The 17,369-nt window shown below is 50.7% G+C and overlaps 2 protein-coding genes across 2 annotated transcripts in view; one reads left to right on the top strand and one right to left on the bottom strand.

Moving 5' to 3' along the window:
* The window catches only part of DOCK1 (dedicator of cytokinesis 1), a 545,742-nt gene that overhangs the window by 271,901 nt on the left and 256,472 nt on the right, over nucleotides 1-17,369 (bottom strand).
* FAM196A (family with sequence similarity 196 member A) overlaps nucleotides 8,174-17,369 on the top strand; it is a 43,934-nt gene continuing 34,738 nt past the window's right edge. The window contains 2 exon segments of the mRNA XM_021072612.1: nucleotides 8,174-15,240; nucleotides 15,243-15,627. Coding sequence (XP_020928271.1) covers nucleotides 14,451-15,240; nucleotides 15,243-15,627 — 1,175 coding nt within the window. The 5' untranslated portion in view covers nucleotides 8,174-14,450.

Genomic DNA, 17,369 nt, shown 5'->3' with positions numbered 1-17,369 from the left:
TATGGAGGTTCCCAAGCTAGGGGTCGAATCAGAGCTGCAGCTGCCGGCCACGACCACCACCACAGCAACGTGGGACCTGAGCCACGCATCTGCGACCTGCACCACAGCTAAGAGCAATGCCGGATCCTTAACCCACTGAGCGAGGCCAGGGATCGAACCTGTGTCCTCATGGATGCTAGTCAGATTTGTTTCCACTGAGCCACGACGGGAACTCCTCAGGTTGTACTTTTTTGGAAGTAGAAATTAAAAGGAAGTATCTCAAGAAGTTGCTAACAAGGAAGTCAGCTTCTAGAGATGGATGAGCCTTGCATCTGGGCCAGGCCGTGATTAGGAAACAAGAAAGCCTCAAAGGGCCTTCTACCCGCAACGCAACCACAGTTTCCTTTGGGAAAAATTCGCAAGGGTAGAAGCTGAGTTTTTAAAGAAAGATTATGTTTGAGTTGAGTTAATTTACCATGTTGTGATAGTTTCAAGTGTACAGCAGAATGATTCAATTACACATACATATATCTTTTTCTTTCAGATTCCTTTCCCTTATAGGTTATTACGAAATAACCTGAGTAGAGTTCCTTGTGCTACAGAGTAGGTCCTTGTGTGTTATTCCTTTTATATACAGTAGTGTGTATATGTTACTTCCAAACTCCTAACAGAACCCTCCCTTGCTCCTCTGGTAACTATAAGAAGTTTGTTTTCTGTGTCTGTGGGTTTAGTTCTGTTTTGTATAGAAGTTGACCTGTATATATATATATATATATATATATATATATATATTTAAGATTCCACATAAAAGTGAGATCTGCCCTGTTTTGCTTTCTCTGTCTAGCATACTTCACTTAGTATGACAACCTCCAGATCCATTTTACCCCCCCCCCCCCCCCCCGTGCTGACATTCTTTTGGTTGAAGGGAATTTTCACGTGACCAAAATACCAGCGAGCTTGCCAGGGCAACTCAAGGACAACCAGAAGAGGGCCACTTCTTGGCCTTGACCCCGCCCCTCAATGTGACGTCATGACGCAGCAACTCCATTGGTCTTTGGCTCAGACCCATCCAGGCATCGCTTCCTTTCTGATCAATACCAGAGTGGCTCACAGAGACGTGGGGTTTTGGTTTGGTTTTGTGTTTGGTCTTTTCTTTTTTTCCTTTTTGAAATCGCAGGGCCCAAATGACTAGTTAATCATGCACTTAAGACACACATCGCTTGGAGAAGTATAAGGAAGAACCACTCCCAAGAAAAAGTTCATAGCACATGCAAGCGTAGAAAGTTTGAAATTTTAAAAGTGCTGAAGGAGATAAGTTTCTCACTTTTAAACCATATTTTTCATACGGCTTCTTGGGCCATTGAAAAACCCCATGATAACTGCTTTTCTCAATTATTGCCTGCATATGTTTGTTTTAAAAGTAGTTGTCAGTGTGATGGCTTTTGCAGACGTGTTTCCAGCTCTGTTTAATTTGTTTCGTTTTTGCTATTTCTCTGTGCCTCCATATGTAATATTACCTCGCCTCTAAGTATGTCTGTCCTTTATTTATTGTGTCTGTCAGATTTGCTAGTGTGGCAAACATTCTCAGAGTTAGGCTAAATGGGGGAGTCTGTCATAGGACTGGAACACTGGATCTGAGAAAATACGGCACCGTCTTGCTGGGCAGTGTAAGCTCAGGAAAGGTGTCCACTCTCCATGAGATGTGGTCAGCTGCTGAGGGAGGGGTGGGGAATGGACCAGAACCCAGAGCCCCTGGCTCTCAATTCAGTCCTAGAGACCATTGAGGTTCTACCTCAAAGCATCCACTCTCACTCTCCATCTAAAGAATCTGTGAAGACGGCCACTGGCTGCCCTGCTTGAAAGCAACCACCCAGGACGACTATATGCTTTTTAAGCAGCCATCCAAAATAGAAAACTGGCAGGTGGTTCTCAAGCCTGTTTTTCTCAAGTAACCGATCCAGTGCCCTTCACAGGCATAACGTGTTCTTAAGAGGGTTGTCCCATCACCATCACTCCATCACCAGCAGCAGCATCGCCTGGACCATAGACAGAGGGCGTCAGAGGCACTGGCCACCTGAGCCCTCAGAGCCGTGTCCAGGGGACACTGTCCACATGTCCAGGCCCAGTTCCACGTACCGTCTTGGTGGGACATGGCCCCACCGTGCCGTGCCTGCTTCCCTACCTGTGAAAAAATGGTAGCTCCTCCTTCAGAGTATTTGGAAAACAGCATGTTAGGACATGTGTAAAGCGCAGACTGGTACCTAACCCGAGCCAGGCAGGATAGACAGAGCAGCTCTTATTAATACCTTTACTCTGTCGGATTATATAGCTGGCTCAGGATTCTGGGTAATTTGTGGAAGGGCCAGAACCAGGCATTCAGTCCCTAAACCCCAGTTCTTAAGCACCAAGCGATACTACACAGCCAGGAATGAGCATGACAGTTAAAGAGGAGAATGAGGGAAGGCCAAAGGGACGACCTTGTGTAACTCCCGTGCCAGCTGCTAAAATCCTACATGTCAATGATTCCTTGAAAAGGCTGGCACTAACACTTAATCTCAGACCTCAGGTCCCCAGTGAGAAGCGCTTCCCCTGCCCATGGAACTCCTAGGAAGAGCCAGATTTCCAGCTGTGCTGCAGCCCCAACCAGAATCGTCAAAAGAAAACAGGCATGATGGGCCATATCCCTGCTATGGCCCCGCCAGGGGACAATTTACTTGAAACTGACTCTTGATAGTTAAAGTCCCCTATTTTATTTTATTTTATTTTAGTCTTTTTGTCTTTTCTAGGGATGCACCCACGGCATATGGAGGTTCCCAGGCTAGGGGTCTAATCAGCACTACAGCTGCCAGCCTACACCACAGCCACAGCAATGCAGGATCCGAGCCGTGTCTGTGACCTACACCACAGCTCACGGCCATGCCGGATCCTTAACCCGCCGAGCAAGGCCAGGGATTGAACCTGCAACTTCATGGTTCCTAGCTGGATTCGTTAACCACTGAGCCACGACGGGAACTCCAAAGTCCCCTATTTTAAATGCTGACGGTGACAATGTGCTGCTCTGTGGAAAGGAGTCTACCTCCACTGCTGATGCCTGAGTGGGGGGCCGTGGGGAGCACACCCAAATGGCCGTGACCTGGGCTCTGGCTGGGCCCCAGGTTCATTTTAGAAAAACGCAGAAGGGGACGACTCCGCTTGCTGCCCTGAGACATCTTTCATTCATCGCTTCAATCCGTAAATATTTATGGGCACCGTTTATCTGCCACGTGTTGCTCTAAACTTCAGGGACACAGCAGGAAATACAGGAGAAGAAGGGGAGCGGACGGAAGCACGTAGACCAGTGGTTCTTCATCTTGGATGCCTTATCAAAGTGATCTTGGCTACCCTGTCACCATCTGCTGAAACTGACCACCTGGACCTGGGTGGGGACCAGTATGTTACTTCTAGAGCCAGGCCCCCAAATGGAGGTTTGTCTCTCCTGCTTTTTCTGGGAGGAGCACAGCCTGCCTCCAGATTCTTTTCCCTTATGTGGCCAAAAATGCTTTCTTTAAGAGCAAAACCTTGTAAAAGGTTCTGTGTCTTCCATGCCTATGCGCGCCTCCAAGGTTCCAGGAAGGCCAAAGGAGACAAGGGATCATGTGAGGCTGGGAAGGACTTAGGTTTCCCTTTTTAGAAGCATTTTGAGGATTCTGATGTGCACGGAGCATCGTTTCATGACCGGCAGCACCGCTCATGCACTAAGATGCTCATTGCGCTTCGTGGACCTGCACTCCCTCCCCCTCTGTCCTCTCTCCCTTCCTACAATCCCTGCGAGGGAAGAGGGAGGTGCTGGAGAGACCGAAGGACAGAAGCAGAATACAGAAGTGTCCACCTAAAATGTGCTTTTCCATTCAGTCGAAACTTGTGCTTATTGGATGCTGGGACTTCATAGAACGAGAGACTCTATGACGTCCTGCCCCGGTCACCTCTGCTCACCTTGATTTTTGGTTTTTCCCTGGGAGGAACCATCTCAGCTCCCTTTTAGACACAAGGAGAAGGGCTGCTGCCACTGCCCAAGACAGAGCAGCGGAAAAGCTGACGGCCCTGGCTCCGGTCTATTGGAATGCTCTGTGCCTCCGCCCCAGTTCAGAGCACCCAGGATGTAGTGTGCTTTATCTGGACTGCACTCCTCAGCGCCACCCCTTCCTGTCCTCTGTCTGTCTGTCTGTCTTTCTCTGTGGTTTTCGTTGTCACTGTTCCCCTCCCATTTCCTCTGTCTATCTCCCAATTTCCCCTTTCCTTCCTCTCCATGTCCATCATGGACAAAAAGTAGTGCAGAAATATATTCCTAAGTATTGATCTTATGTATTGAGTACCATTTTATGTTGTCTGTTCTCAACTCAAAGTAAGGAAAAATGAAACGGTATTTATTTCACTCAAGACCTTTGGGCAAAAACAAACACGCTGTGAAGTAACCTCATACACAGGTGCACTCCTGACTCCCTATTGATTTTCCTCCCAAAGGTCAGTGGTTTCTCTTTTCCAGCAAAATCTAGAGTCCAGTTAGAAGGCTGAGCATAGCAACAAGTCTATGCTCTCTAATATGTTTATGTCATCCCAAACCATTGAGATTTTTGAATTAAATTCTTAGTTTATTTTGCCATGACCACATCCCAGTCCCAAGAAGAAGTCTGGGTAAGCTAAGAACAGCCCTGTTGGTCAATGTACTTTATGATTAAATGAAAAACAGACGCCACTTCTGAACCATCTACTCATTTTTGTAAGTGTGTGGGTCATCTCTTTCTCCTCTATCCACACACACAAAAAAGATTTAAGGTGATACTTTGTAGCAGCCGAACTCAAGAGCGTGACACCAAGGTTTAGAAGATAAAAATCTGTGGCCGAGGCTTTACTTAAACTAAAGAAATTCTGTCCCTTTCCTGTCCACTCCTCTGATCTCCGCCCAGGTTTCAGAATACCATGTTCCACCAGATCTGAGGATCCAGGCTCCCTCTGACCTGAGGGTCCAGGTTATGCAGAAAGAACCCACGGAAGCCAATAATATTGAGTACCCATCCTAAGCCTTCTTAAAATGTCATGGGTAGCCCCCCCCCCTTCCGTGAGGATACCGGGATGTATATCAGTATATTCTCAAACTAATTAGCAAGGATCAAAGGCTGATTGAGTTGGAGAGGGAGGAGATGCTTAGCAGAAGCTAGTGTACAAACACTTATGTAAGTGTAAGAACTGACACATCTAAGCAAAGTCACTGGTGCTTTAAGCCCACTTGTCCATGTCTCCCAGGCAAGGCCTGCCTGGCACCCAGGAAACACTGGGCACTTTCTTCTTCCTGCCTCCACGGTGGTCCTGAGCACGGCAGGCTGGGGCTCCCCACAGGGGACCGTCTTTCCCAGGCTGACGGCCACATGGTGTGGGGTCCGAGTCACCCTCCACGTGCAGGTGCAGTTTACCGAGTCCGCAAAGGCAGCACGAGGACTAGAGAAGCCCAGGAGAGCAAGGCTAGACCCTGACCATGAAGAAGGAGCCCAGCCCTGGAACAGGAAGCATTGGGAGTCACAAGGAAGGGAGTGACCAGGGCATCTTCTCGAGATGGTACAGGAACCGGCTTACCTTGAGCAGAGGGTTTCGGAGGAGCCCTGAGAAGTCTAGGGAGATTAGCAGGATGGCAGTGATTCTAGAGGACCCTTCAACAGTTGCTTTTAGGAAACCACTTCCAAACGGGGACCCATTTGGAATGGCCTGAGGTATCCAGAGAGGAGATGTTTGCACTTGAAGTCTGGACTATGAGGACGTGCGGGACAAGGGATGGAGAGCCCAAGGCAGGGTCTGTAACAACCTCAAGGTCAGGGTGGGAACGGTGTGAATACAAAGGAGAAGGTCAATAGGTGAAGCACTGGGAAGGAAGGACAAACAACCGCAGGACCTGGTGAGGACGGTTTGGGGGATGAAACTAGGCCGGTTGGTCAGGCAGAGCACGCTCAGCATTGTTATTCTAAGGCGCCTGCAGAATAAACGCCCTGGAAGAACCACTGATGGACGGAGCATGGATCTCTCGACCCTGAGGCAAAGCCAAGTTCAGCCCCTCACTTAACACTGGCCATCTCTGCTCCCCGCTCAGCAGAGGGGAAAGCAGTAGCTGTGTTCCCGGGTAGAAAACAGCCCATCGGGGTCTCAATAAGTTGCCCTGTGCCAGATCTCCTGGCAGGAGGTCACACTAAGCTCTCCAGGCTGCCGGAGACCCTGCCGAGGCAAGGAAGCCAACTGCCAAAGAAGCCAGAACAGAACTCTGGGGGAGGGGTGTGGCTGCCTGGTTTTAAAAAGTAACTGCTTAGGGTGACGCGGGGGGATGACAGACCCTCGCGGTCGCTGTTGGTCAGAAGGAATGAAAGAACCGACGGACCTGACAAAGTAGAACATCCCACCAGGATCCATGAGGAACAGAATTTGTGATAAGGAATAAAATGGGACAGCTATTTGGACGTTACGGTGTGCGACACACACTTTCCGTCTGTTTTCTCCTTTTCACCTCCCGCCCACAAGAGTGATAATTTGGGTCCTGCACACTGCACGTTGACCGGGCGTGCACCTGCAATGAGTACCCATCAGTTGTTACTGGGAACACGCCTTCCGTGTCCATGTCCCCAGAGACTGTCCGCCCGCTCTCTGTGGAGCCTAAGTTTTGTCTCCACTGATAACATCTCTCATTTCTGAGGTTCTCCACCTTGTTCATCAGCTGAAATGGAAGGAGAGGAAAGGGGTCTTAATTCATATCCTTTTGCTCCACACTGAGGCTAAAGAGTCCCTGCATCTAGCCCGTCACAGGAAAGACGTGCTAATTCAGACCAAGCCACCTTTCCGCGCTGGACCACGGCTGACACAATGTGTCAGAGCTGAAAGACCACACGTCCTGGCTCTGACTATGGCTTTTTGTTGGGACTCTGTCCTGGACAGGAGTCTCTGCACATTTTGCTGTCCCCTTATAAATAGAAGCTGATGACAAGAAATGCTCCTTTCTCCCTCTCCTTCTTGGCTTCCTACCTCTGCAGCAAACGCAAGACCTTGCAAAGTCTACAGTTTGGCTAGACCAGGGAAAGGCGGGAGACACGCTACCGTGAAAAACACCCAGGGATCTGCTGTGATGGTCAGAGATGGACACTCGCATGGCCTTGCCTCTTCACCTCTCATTGACGGCACCTGCAGTGAGCGGCGACCTCCATTCAGAAACGCTGCCTGGGTGTGTTCCAAGATGGTAGCCTGAGACTCCGCTCGGAGAAGCAGCGGGAACACACGCCCTTTTGAGACTTTTGGGTAAACGTACGGTTCTAATTTTAGCTTCAGATATATCATGAGTTAAAACATGCGATTTAGTAAAATATGTATATAGTATGGATTCATCATAGTTCATCAATGAGGCACAACCCTCTCAAAGCACCTTCCAGTAAACACACGTCTCAAAGGAGCAAGAGTCCCTTGACGTCTAAGAAAAGTTGGCTACTTCTTCTGCATCCCCTAATTCCAGCCTTTTGGGGCTGGGGCCCTCCCTGTCAGCTGATTGTTGCTTATGTACCTGGAGCCATCAGGGAAGAGAGGGGGTGAGCTCTTTGCTAACATAATCTAAATGCGCTCATGAGCGGGGCTCCAAACTAAAGGCCGTATATCCGATATTTTCTGTCACTGAAAATACTGAAGGTGGAGAGAAGAATGGGGAAACGAGTTCCTGTTATTCGTCTTAGAGATGATTTTGGTGAGTGGGAGCCCACCTCGCTGAATTCTTTTTGGATGTGGTTAGCAAAGCGCACGGCTGCAAACAGCATTTTGTTCACTGATGTAACCTCTCATTTGCCGGCGGCATTTTTGTTCCCCATTGATTTTTGCCACCATCATAACACTTTGCTAATTCATTTCTACCAGTTTAGATTCCATTTGGACAGAGGATGAACAAGGTTCACATCAGCAGAACATCGCAGAACTAAATGAATAGTGAAACACTGACGAAAGTCTGGTGCAATGAACTGGGCGTCCTCTGGTTCCTCTAAAACCTCAACACTAAACCAAGAATGCACATGTGCAATGGATGGTTCACTTCCCCTGCTGCTACTTGTTTGAAGCAGGCCAGGAGGAGTCTGTTTATATTATGTGGCTGGAGTAATTGAGCAAAGGTTTTCTTCAGGTTAAAATGGGTTGGTTTTTTTTTTTTTTTTTAAATCAGAGGTATGAGCTGAGGCCCCACCTAGCTGTTTCTTCTGCCTCAGGAGCGCCCTTGGCCCTGCTTCCAATGGGATGCTCCTTACGTCTGAATGATGGAGGCCTCCCTGCAACAGTCCACAAATCCAGGGACTGGGGCGTGACCTGGGTGTTTTCTCCAAGGGGGCCATGGCTGTGGACACCCGGATGGGAGCGGCCCACCCCCAGGGCTCAATCTCAGAGGGGTGGCAGCATTCATTTTCTTAGCCCTCTTAGCAATGACCTCTGAAGAAAGGAACAAATGTCTGGAAAAATATCGTTTCCGTGTATTAAAGGAAATTAAACTGGATAATGAATCTAACTAAGACACAGTCCAAAATCTATAGCAGTTAGCTTTGCCTGGAGGAAAGGAGGGCGTGCATTTTGGAAGGATCAATGAGTGCCTATGAAGCGGCTCTCAAAGTTAACCACTTCCCAGGGCAGAGGAATTCATTAACCGGGAGGTTCTGTCTTCCTTCCTTCTCCCTCTGGGAAGCAGCGGGTTAAAGGAAGCTGCATTCCCTTGCCCCCCCCCCGCCCCCCCCACCCACTCTGAGCCGCCTAATGTTCAGGCATTCCCTGTGCATATAGAATAAAATGCTGACCCAATTAATTTTGAATTCCAGCCAGCATCTTCGACGCCAAGGTGTCTCAACAGCGGGGAAGCCACGAGAAAAACCAATAATATCATACAGTCCCTTTCCAAACTCGTCAGATTGCTTGCCTGGCTGTTTTGCTCGATGCCAGGGCACTGACTGACAGGACAGTGGGGCGGGGTGGGCCTTGGCAGGGCTACCCCACTCCCAGCCCCACTGCCAGCCGACTGCATTCTGCCAGACGGGAAACCTCTGGGTCCCAGCAGACCTGGAGGATGGAGCTAACCCGACGGAGGTGTCCTCTCTCTCTCTCTCTCTCTGTGGGTCCTGCAGATTATAGGTCAAAACCAGGCGATTCCTCATGAAAGCAGATGGCTGATTCCAGCCCAACAGTGAGTTTGCTTACCTACCGATCCATCTGTCTCCCACGAGACAGTCCCCGGCTCCCCTAGCCATCGGCGCCCCTCTGCATACACGTGTAGACACCTCGGCAGATAATACATGCACAGGCACACGGACGCCATCAGTATTTTGAAGTTCATTTTCTTTCTTGATCCAGGGCTTCCGCAAAACAATAAAAGATGACCTTTGAGAGACGGCTTCTACCCACATCTAATCATTTCTGGGTTTTGCATATTCCCATCCAAGTGTTTATATTTTCCAGAGGCTGGATGCTGTTCTGCTGCCTGAGGTGTGCACTGAAGTTGCCCTGGGGCTTTTTAATTGGCGAACAGTGTAACAACCTGGCAGCGTCCCCCACCCAAACTGGAAAAGAGGAGACAAAGTAAACCTCCCCCAGGGTTTGGTCTCGATTCCACTGTGATGAGCATTTTAGATCACTTCCCAACAGTGCAATTCAGCGGACTGCTTTCTCTCACCTAACATTCTTTCCCAAGCGTTTTTCTCCGATACTAAATAATCTTTATAATTATCATTTTAATGGCCACACGGAGTGACTGTACACCATAATTTACTTAACCATTTACCTATTGTTAGGCATTTAGTTACTTCCATTTTTCACTCCTTTAGGCTGGAGTGAACATTTTTATATAAGCTATTAATTTAAAGCAGCACGCAGAGATGACTTTCCATCACTAATCTAAAAATACAGGGTTTATATATTTACAACTCACATTTGATTATGAAATTTAATTTGAGGGTAATTAAGACATTTATATTCCAAACAGCTCCTCCACATCAAGCTCTCCCTGAGCCAGCCAGGCACAACTATGACTTTGCCATTTTCACCTGAAGACAGCACAGCCCGGCGGATTCTAAAACACAGTTGTCTTAGGAAAAATAAACTTTATGAACTCCTGCTGCTTTAGGGCCAAGCGATTAAGAACCAGAGTCTCTGGTTCTGGGGCGACGCAGGCCAGGCAGGTCTTCGTGGAAAACGCCGTCTGGGGTCCATACTCAATTCGATACTCAAGGCAGCCGGGATGGGACTGAGTCTGTGCCCAGGACCAGGGAGGCCTCAGGATCTACCTGGGGGCGGGGGGGCTCTGTGTGACCTGCGCCCTGATGCTTTGTGGCAACAGGCCAAGGAAACTGCTCCTGGGGCTTCCAGCTGTTAGACGCTGAGGTGGACCAGGGGGCGCCCCCGTGACAGATTTCCCCAGGCAGAAGCAGGCCCTAAAGGCCTGGGGACTTAAGGGGAAGCACTGGCTGTGTGGCGCTGGGCACGTTCTAAAACCCATCTTGTGCCCGGGGTGCTCGTTCTGTAGCTGGGGCACAACAATAGCGCCTCCACGGTGAGGCTGTCTTGAAGAGCAAGGAAAAGAATGCAAGTGGCATGCAAAGGACAATGCCAGCATTTGGTGAGGGCACAGAAGCAGGTACCCCACGGACGGACTGCTCTGTCACTCTGTAACGTGGACACGGAGGAATGAACAGGTGTGCCAGAAAGCTCCACTTGTCTCGTGGACTCTCATCGATAGACTGTCCAATTCTCTTTCATAAAAAGATCATTGTCTTAATGGGAATCCCCACAAGCCCTGCCCCCACCCCCCAACACCCACTAAACCGTAAAGGAGCGGCCTGGAAAGATGTGTCAAACTCAAGATCAAAGTAATTCTTTTTTTTTTTTTGGTCTTTTTAGGGCCACACCCTTGGCATATGGAGGTTCCCAGGCTCGGGGTCTAATGAAAGCTGTACCTGTCGGTCTACACCACAGCCACAGCAACACCAGGTCCTTAATCCATTGAGCGAGGCCAGGGATGGAACCCGCAACCTCATGGTTCCTGGTCGGATTCATTTCCGCTGCACCACGATGGGAACTCTGAAAGTAGTTGTTAATGTCCAGGAAAATTCCATTGTGAAGCTTTAGAAAATGTCCATCAGCCACCAGTAGAACTCACAACCTCATCCGAAGGCAGAAAAAATCATCTACGAAACTCTGTGCTGTCTTTACTATCAGCGGAATTAGGATGACTCCATTACCATTACTCAAAAAAAAAAAAAAAAATCAGCAACAACAAACAATAAAAAACAATAAAAAAAAATTCAGCAACAACAAACAATAAAAAAAATCCTATTTATCACCATGATTTTCACTAATAAGGAAATGAGTTTTATATACTTTGCAACTCCCTGTAAAACACAGAAAGGCTTAGCAATTTTTAGTATTATTATTTTGCCACTGGCAATTAATGCTTCTGATTTGTTTTATTAGTTCGCTGGTTGAGTCCGAGGCTCAGAATATCTTTCCAAACCAGCAGACTGATGTAAAAAAAATTATTTCAGTGCCGTTCTTGGCAAATCGTGATGATGAATAGCGTGGTAGGACAAACTTATTCAGACACACATTTTTCAGTCGTGGCAGGGAAAAGGCTGAAAAATTACTGGTAAATTGCTTTTTGTAAAAATGCTCTCTCTTTCAAATTTTCCCCAGTATGAAGGTCTTCTGCAGAATGATGGCACAATACATTCTGACATCCCTGGACCACAGAGGCTTTCAAGAATGACTATGAGATAAGCGTGAGGGTGAAGATTTCATTTCCTTATTGTCCTCACTGTCCCCCATGCTCTCCCTCCACGAGGTCCCTCCGTGCACATCTTTTAACCTGATGGGATAAGAGTCTCTTAACCATCTCTGTTATCCGCCCTCCGCAGGCATGCGCCCTGTCCTGCCCACCACCCACATCGATTCCAGGCTGTGCCTCTCTGTTTGCCTTCTCTCCCCAACAGCCTAGTTCTTTGAGTTTCAAATTATAGAGGGCTTCAAATCGCTGCAGGGCCTGGTAGAGCACCCAAGACCAAAGAAAGCTTGTGCTCGGCCTTCTCCAAACTACCCCCGATGTGATCGTTTCAGATTGATTCTTTTATCAGAGGGCACACAGGCTTCAGGGGTGTGTTGGCTCAGCACAGAGCTGGATTTTTCCAGACTGGAGGTTCCCCAGCTGGCACTTTGCAGAGGCCCCACCCCGCCCTCACCCCACCCAGGGGAGGTGCGACACTGCCCTCTGTTCCTGCTCTGTCACGTGGCGACTTTCCACCCAAGCCTTACCTGCAGGACACACTCAGGCCGCCCCAAGGATAAGGGTCTAATGCAGTGCTTCTCCCCTGGGGACAGTTATGCCCCCAGGGCCATTCATCTGGGGATCCGTCTAGCAGAGACTCTGGGGCGGGGGTATGAACCTCTAGTGAGGAGAAGCCAGGACGCTCACTAACACCCTTCCCCGCCTAGGAGAGCACCCACAGCAAAGAATCACCCAGGCTCTGCTGCCAGGAGTGCCCAGGCTGGGAAAGCCCGGCGTGATGGACACCCAGCTCTGCAGGGTGAATCCTGAGGTCCTCTGTCGTGATTTCCAGCTCACTGTTCAAGGCATAATTGATGAAGCCCTCGAACTTCCTCTAAGCTGCTCACTCAGTAACACTCCCAGAGTCCTGGGAGGCGCCAGCGCCGTGCTGGCCTGAGACGCCAACCCAGCAGAGATCCAGATGTCAGGGGGTGGGGGGAGGCAGGGAGTCGAGTTCTGTGGCCCACTCCCAGTTGGGGGCTCCAGGCTTCTCCTCTCTTGCCCTTCGCTGAACCATCCCAAGTGCTGGCCTGCAATCCCAACTCAGTAAAGAACGGGGGACATGGGCACATGTCTGCCTCTGTTTGTTGGACACCTGAGGTAGGAGAAGCAGCGTGGCTTCGGGGGACCGGGTAGATCAGGGTCCCGCCTGTAAGTCTTACTTGCTATGCGATGATGAACAGGTGACATAACCTCTCTGAACCCCAGTTTCCTCCTTGAACTGGGACGTGTGGCACTGTATGGTCCTCCTGCAGCAGCGGAGCACCTGGAGGCCCACTGACGCCCAGAGCATCAGTTCCTGTGAGCCCCCGGCAAGCGCCCTGGGAGGCACCCGTGTGGGTGGGCAGGCAGGCTCTCCCGTGGAGGCTGGGCAGAGCAGGGGGCTGCCAATCCTGTTCTCGTTCTGCTCTCGCCGGCTCCTGTCAGTGGCCTGGCCTCTCTGGGCACCTGACGCCAGGGCCCCGAACACCCCAGAGTCCTCCCACTTGAGTGTTTTCTTCTCCAACACGGGGGGAAAACAGCGAAAGCTACCTCACAAACATACTTCGCTGTGTTTTCTCGCTTTCAGCCCAACCCTCAAGAAAGTTCTTCCATGTGCAATAAACAGCTGTGAAGCTGCCTAATAAGTGAAGGCATTTTCCCCACTGGTATCCCCCAGAGCAATCACTGGCCACCTGCATCTTTTTAGTTGCATTTAATAATTCAGCCCAAGATGAATTTGCATGATTAACATAAAGCCTTGTGATTTTATTTTCTTTCAGGATTTAAATCCTGAAACAACCACCATTGTGTTCATTTGCCGAGGTTGGGATCAAAACACAAAACTTGATTCTGGAATGAATAAATTCTTGGGGGGGGAGTATTTCCAAACCACTCTCTGCAGAATCAAAGAAAAGAGTTGCTAACACAGACTTTGTAGATGCAGGGAAAGCCATGTCCTTCCCAAGGCTGGAATGAACCCATCAGGAGCCAGCCATGCGGCAGAGATTTAGCCCTCATGATTTTCCCATAAGGCAGCACGGCCCACGGTCCCCCGCCCCACCATCCCACAGCAACCACAGTGGCTGACATCAGTAGCGTTCCTTCAGTTCCTCATTGGAGGGCTCTCCACGTTTATCTGATCCGGAGCTAGAATCCCCAGTACGTCTTTAGGAGGAAAGAGCAGTTCTCTGGGATTCTAATTACAGATTAATCACATCATCCTCCAAAAAAACAGTAAAAACCCCCAACGAGAAAGTTGCATTTGGAAAAACCATCTGCCTAAGAAGAGGAGCCTGTGTGTGAGAGACGAGGCCCAAAGCGGAAACGGCAGCAGGGTTGGGTCGCTTGATGAATAGCGTAAAACAGGTTTGTCTAATGGGGAAACATGCATTCCTATCAAAAGGAAAACAAGTGTATCCCACATGGAGAGGGAGGCAAGCTTTCATATCTGAGAAGCATTTCAAGCTGTGCCTGCCAGCGATTCGCTGCCTGTCTGGTTTCCCTTAGCATAAAGGGCCACCTCACCTGTTTAAAAATAATTAGGGAGCAGGCAGTCGCCACGGCGGCCAAAAGCTGGCGCTGCCCCGCGTCTGCGTGTGCGTTGCTGTTCCACTGACACACGTCTGTTGCTGTTTCTGAATATGCAGGAACCATGGTTAGTAAGGAAACCAGCAAATGCGTACTCACGACGACGGCGACTGAAGTGGAGCCCGCCGCCTGCCTGGCCCTGGAGATGAGATATGCCCTGGATCCCAACCGGCAGATTAAAAAGCGGAATAAAGCCCTGCAGGTGCGCTTTAAGGATATCTGCGAGGCGCAGAACGAGCAGCGGGACACGCAGCTCGCCTCGGGGCAGCTGGGCGACAAGCGGGAGGCCAAGCCCGCGTCCTACCGGGCCGCCTACCGCAAGTACATGACCGTGCCCGCTCGGAGGTCCATCCCCAACGTCACCAAGAGCACGGGCGTGCAAACCTCACCGGACCTGAAGAAGTGTTACCAGACGTTCCCGCTGGACCGCAAAAAAGGAACGCTCAAGGGCATCGCAGGCGCCGATGCCTTCAAAAGCCAAAACAACGGGTTTGTGATAGATGCGAAAGCGAAGCGTGAGGAGGGGCCGGGGGAGGAGGCGCGGTGGGGCGCCGGCCGCGTTCAGAAGACCACGGCCTTGGTCTTCCACTCCGACGAGCACGTGAACGCGCTGGACCAGCCGGCCGGGCTCAACTGCGCGGACACCTGCCCAAGCCCGGAGCCGCGCAGCCCCCGAGACGCCCCTCCCCGGAACGCCACCCGGCCTCCGTCCCAAGAGCCCCACGACCAGCCCCACCGGAAAGCGAAGCACGACGGCGCCAGCCCGGACACCGAGGAGCCCGCTCCGCCCGCCCACGGGAGGGTGTTTAAGACGGAGGTGGCCGCCGTTTACGCCCCCAGCGCCAAGGCCCCCAGCGGGCCCTGTCGCATTCTGCCCCCTCCAGCGAGTGGTCCCTCTGCCCCGCGGCAGACCAGGAGCGGAGGCGGGCCGCACAGGCCAACGGGCTCCAGGCCCCGCCGGGCAGCGCCCTGGCCTGCGCCCCCCCGACGCAGTGCCTGTCCCCGGAATGTAGCGAAGCGCCCCTGCAGACTCAGGCCCCGCCGGGGCAGGAGCACCAGCCTTGTCCGCCAGCGCTCGCGGTGGGTGACGAATGCCAACAAATCGTGCCTCACACGGAAGTGGTCGACCTGAAAGCACAGCTGCAGATGATGGAGAACTTGATCAGTTCGAGCCAAGAAACCATCAAAGTGCTCCTGGGGGTCATTCAGGAGCTGGAAAAAGGAGAGGCCCACCGCGAAGGGTATGTATGCTCACGCCTTTCTTATGACCTTCTGCGCGGGCTCTTCACCCTGGGGGGGGGGGGGGCCAGGGCGGGGCGCAGATCGGGAGCCCCCAAGCCCAGATCCGTCATGAGAACTACAGCCAACATTTCTGCCAACAGGCTTACGGTCTGAGCACAGGGCAAGTTCAGAGGGGTCCCAGGTTATTTTATGATGCTAGACCTTACCCATCCTCACCTGCGGGACTGCCTTGCTGGTCAGCATTCAGGTGCCTGGCCTGGAATTCAGCCCGTCTTCTGAGCGAATGGATGGACCTTTCGCTTTTGCTCTCCCAGGCCTAAAGCTTTATGATATCGATGAGGCATAACAGATATGCCCGTCCAGAATATCTGCTCTAAATAAGCAGCTCCTTGCTTCTCAAGGAATCATATTTTGGAAGAGACAGGACATTTGGATGGCGTTTTGAAAAGTACATGCTGACTCGTTTAGGCTAAATAATTGGAATAGCATTGATATTCAGGACTGTGCAAGGGTTTCTGTTTTATGCAATAGACAATATGTTTTCCATTCCTTCCTGGGAACTCAGAGAAGCCAGGTCCATCCTTAGACAAACCCGGTCTGCATGTGCTTAGGAGACAGATGACTTTCCCCACGAGCTGCCCTGTGTGTCCAGATGGGCCGTGGAGAGTGTGATAACAGCCAGAACTGTCTGCCCTTGATAACAGATCGCTGAACTTGTTTCCCATGCTTTGAACTTGAAATTGTGCAGCAGCAATTGTAACAACAAATGACCTAAGGTAGGACACTGGTCTTGAGCCCCTCATGGAAGGAAAGGCAGGCAGTGCGCTAGGCTGATACAGATCCGCCAGCCCGGCTCTGGTCCCACGCTTCTCCAGTGTTACGACTCACTGGCTTTGTCTGGACTGCCCGGCCTTCTCTTTCCCATTCTCCCCGGAAACTGTCTGGATTCCTCCAGCCCAGGATCTGGAGGTGGCCTCTAAGGCAGTGCCCTGTTGTCTCGCAGGACCAGCACTCTCCACCCTTCACGCTGTGAGCGTCTATCCCTGGTCAACTGAGCTGGCAGCGAGTGCGATGATTAGCCAAGAAATGCATTGTCAGGGCAGCAAACCACCAGCGCACAGCGCTGCTGTGGTTGAGTTGCAGTGTGTTTGCATATCGCAAACAAGGGAGACGAAATAACCTCTGCGTGTTCCCAGGCAGGCGGTGAGACCTTTGGCCTGGCCCCAGAGGCAAGGCGCCCGGTGCAGGTTCTGCCCTTGGCGTCTGGCTTCGTGCAGGTGGCCCAGTTAATTCTCAACGACCTCCCACCTCCTATGGCCTAGCATGTTTATTTACAGCCAAGAGCATTAAGCCGGCAGAGTTGCTAACCAGTGGTAAACTAACCTAAGTAACCTAACAGGATAGAATGTGTTCAAAAGGCTTTGTGCAATCTGGGGTTGCCATCTCCATTTGCATCCCATCTCCATCATTTAGACTTGAATGTGTATGTAACCCACACGGCCACACACCAGGGTAGGTCTCTAAGGGATTTATTCATCAGGAGAGCACATTCCCACGGAGATACATTAAAAGCCCAAACAGGGACCAGTCACTGACTTTGATGCAGCTGGTGGGGACTTAAACCAGAAAAATGGAAAGGTAACATCACCAAATGGGAAGTAAGATTCAACAAATGGCAGAAAACCCAATGCATACACTAAATAACACGCATCGCACAGGGTGCGTGTGCCGGAACAAACAC

The sequence above is a fragment of the Sus scrofa genome, chromosome 14 (assembly GCF_000003025.6).
Source record: "Sus scrofa isolate TJ Tabasco breed Duroc chromosome 14, Sscrofa11.1, whole genome shotgun sequence".
NCBI classification, from domain to species: domain Eukaryota; kingdom Metazoa; phylum Chordata; class Mammalia; order Artiodactyla; family Suidae; genus Sus; species Sus scrofa.
This window is presented reverse-complemented; position numbering and strand designations above follow the sequence as displayed.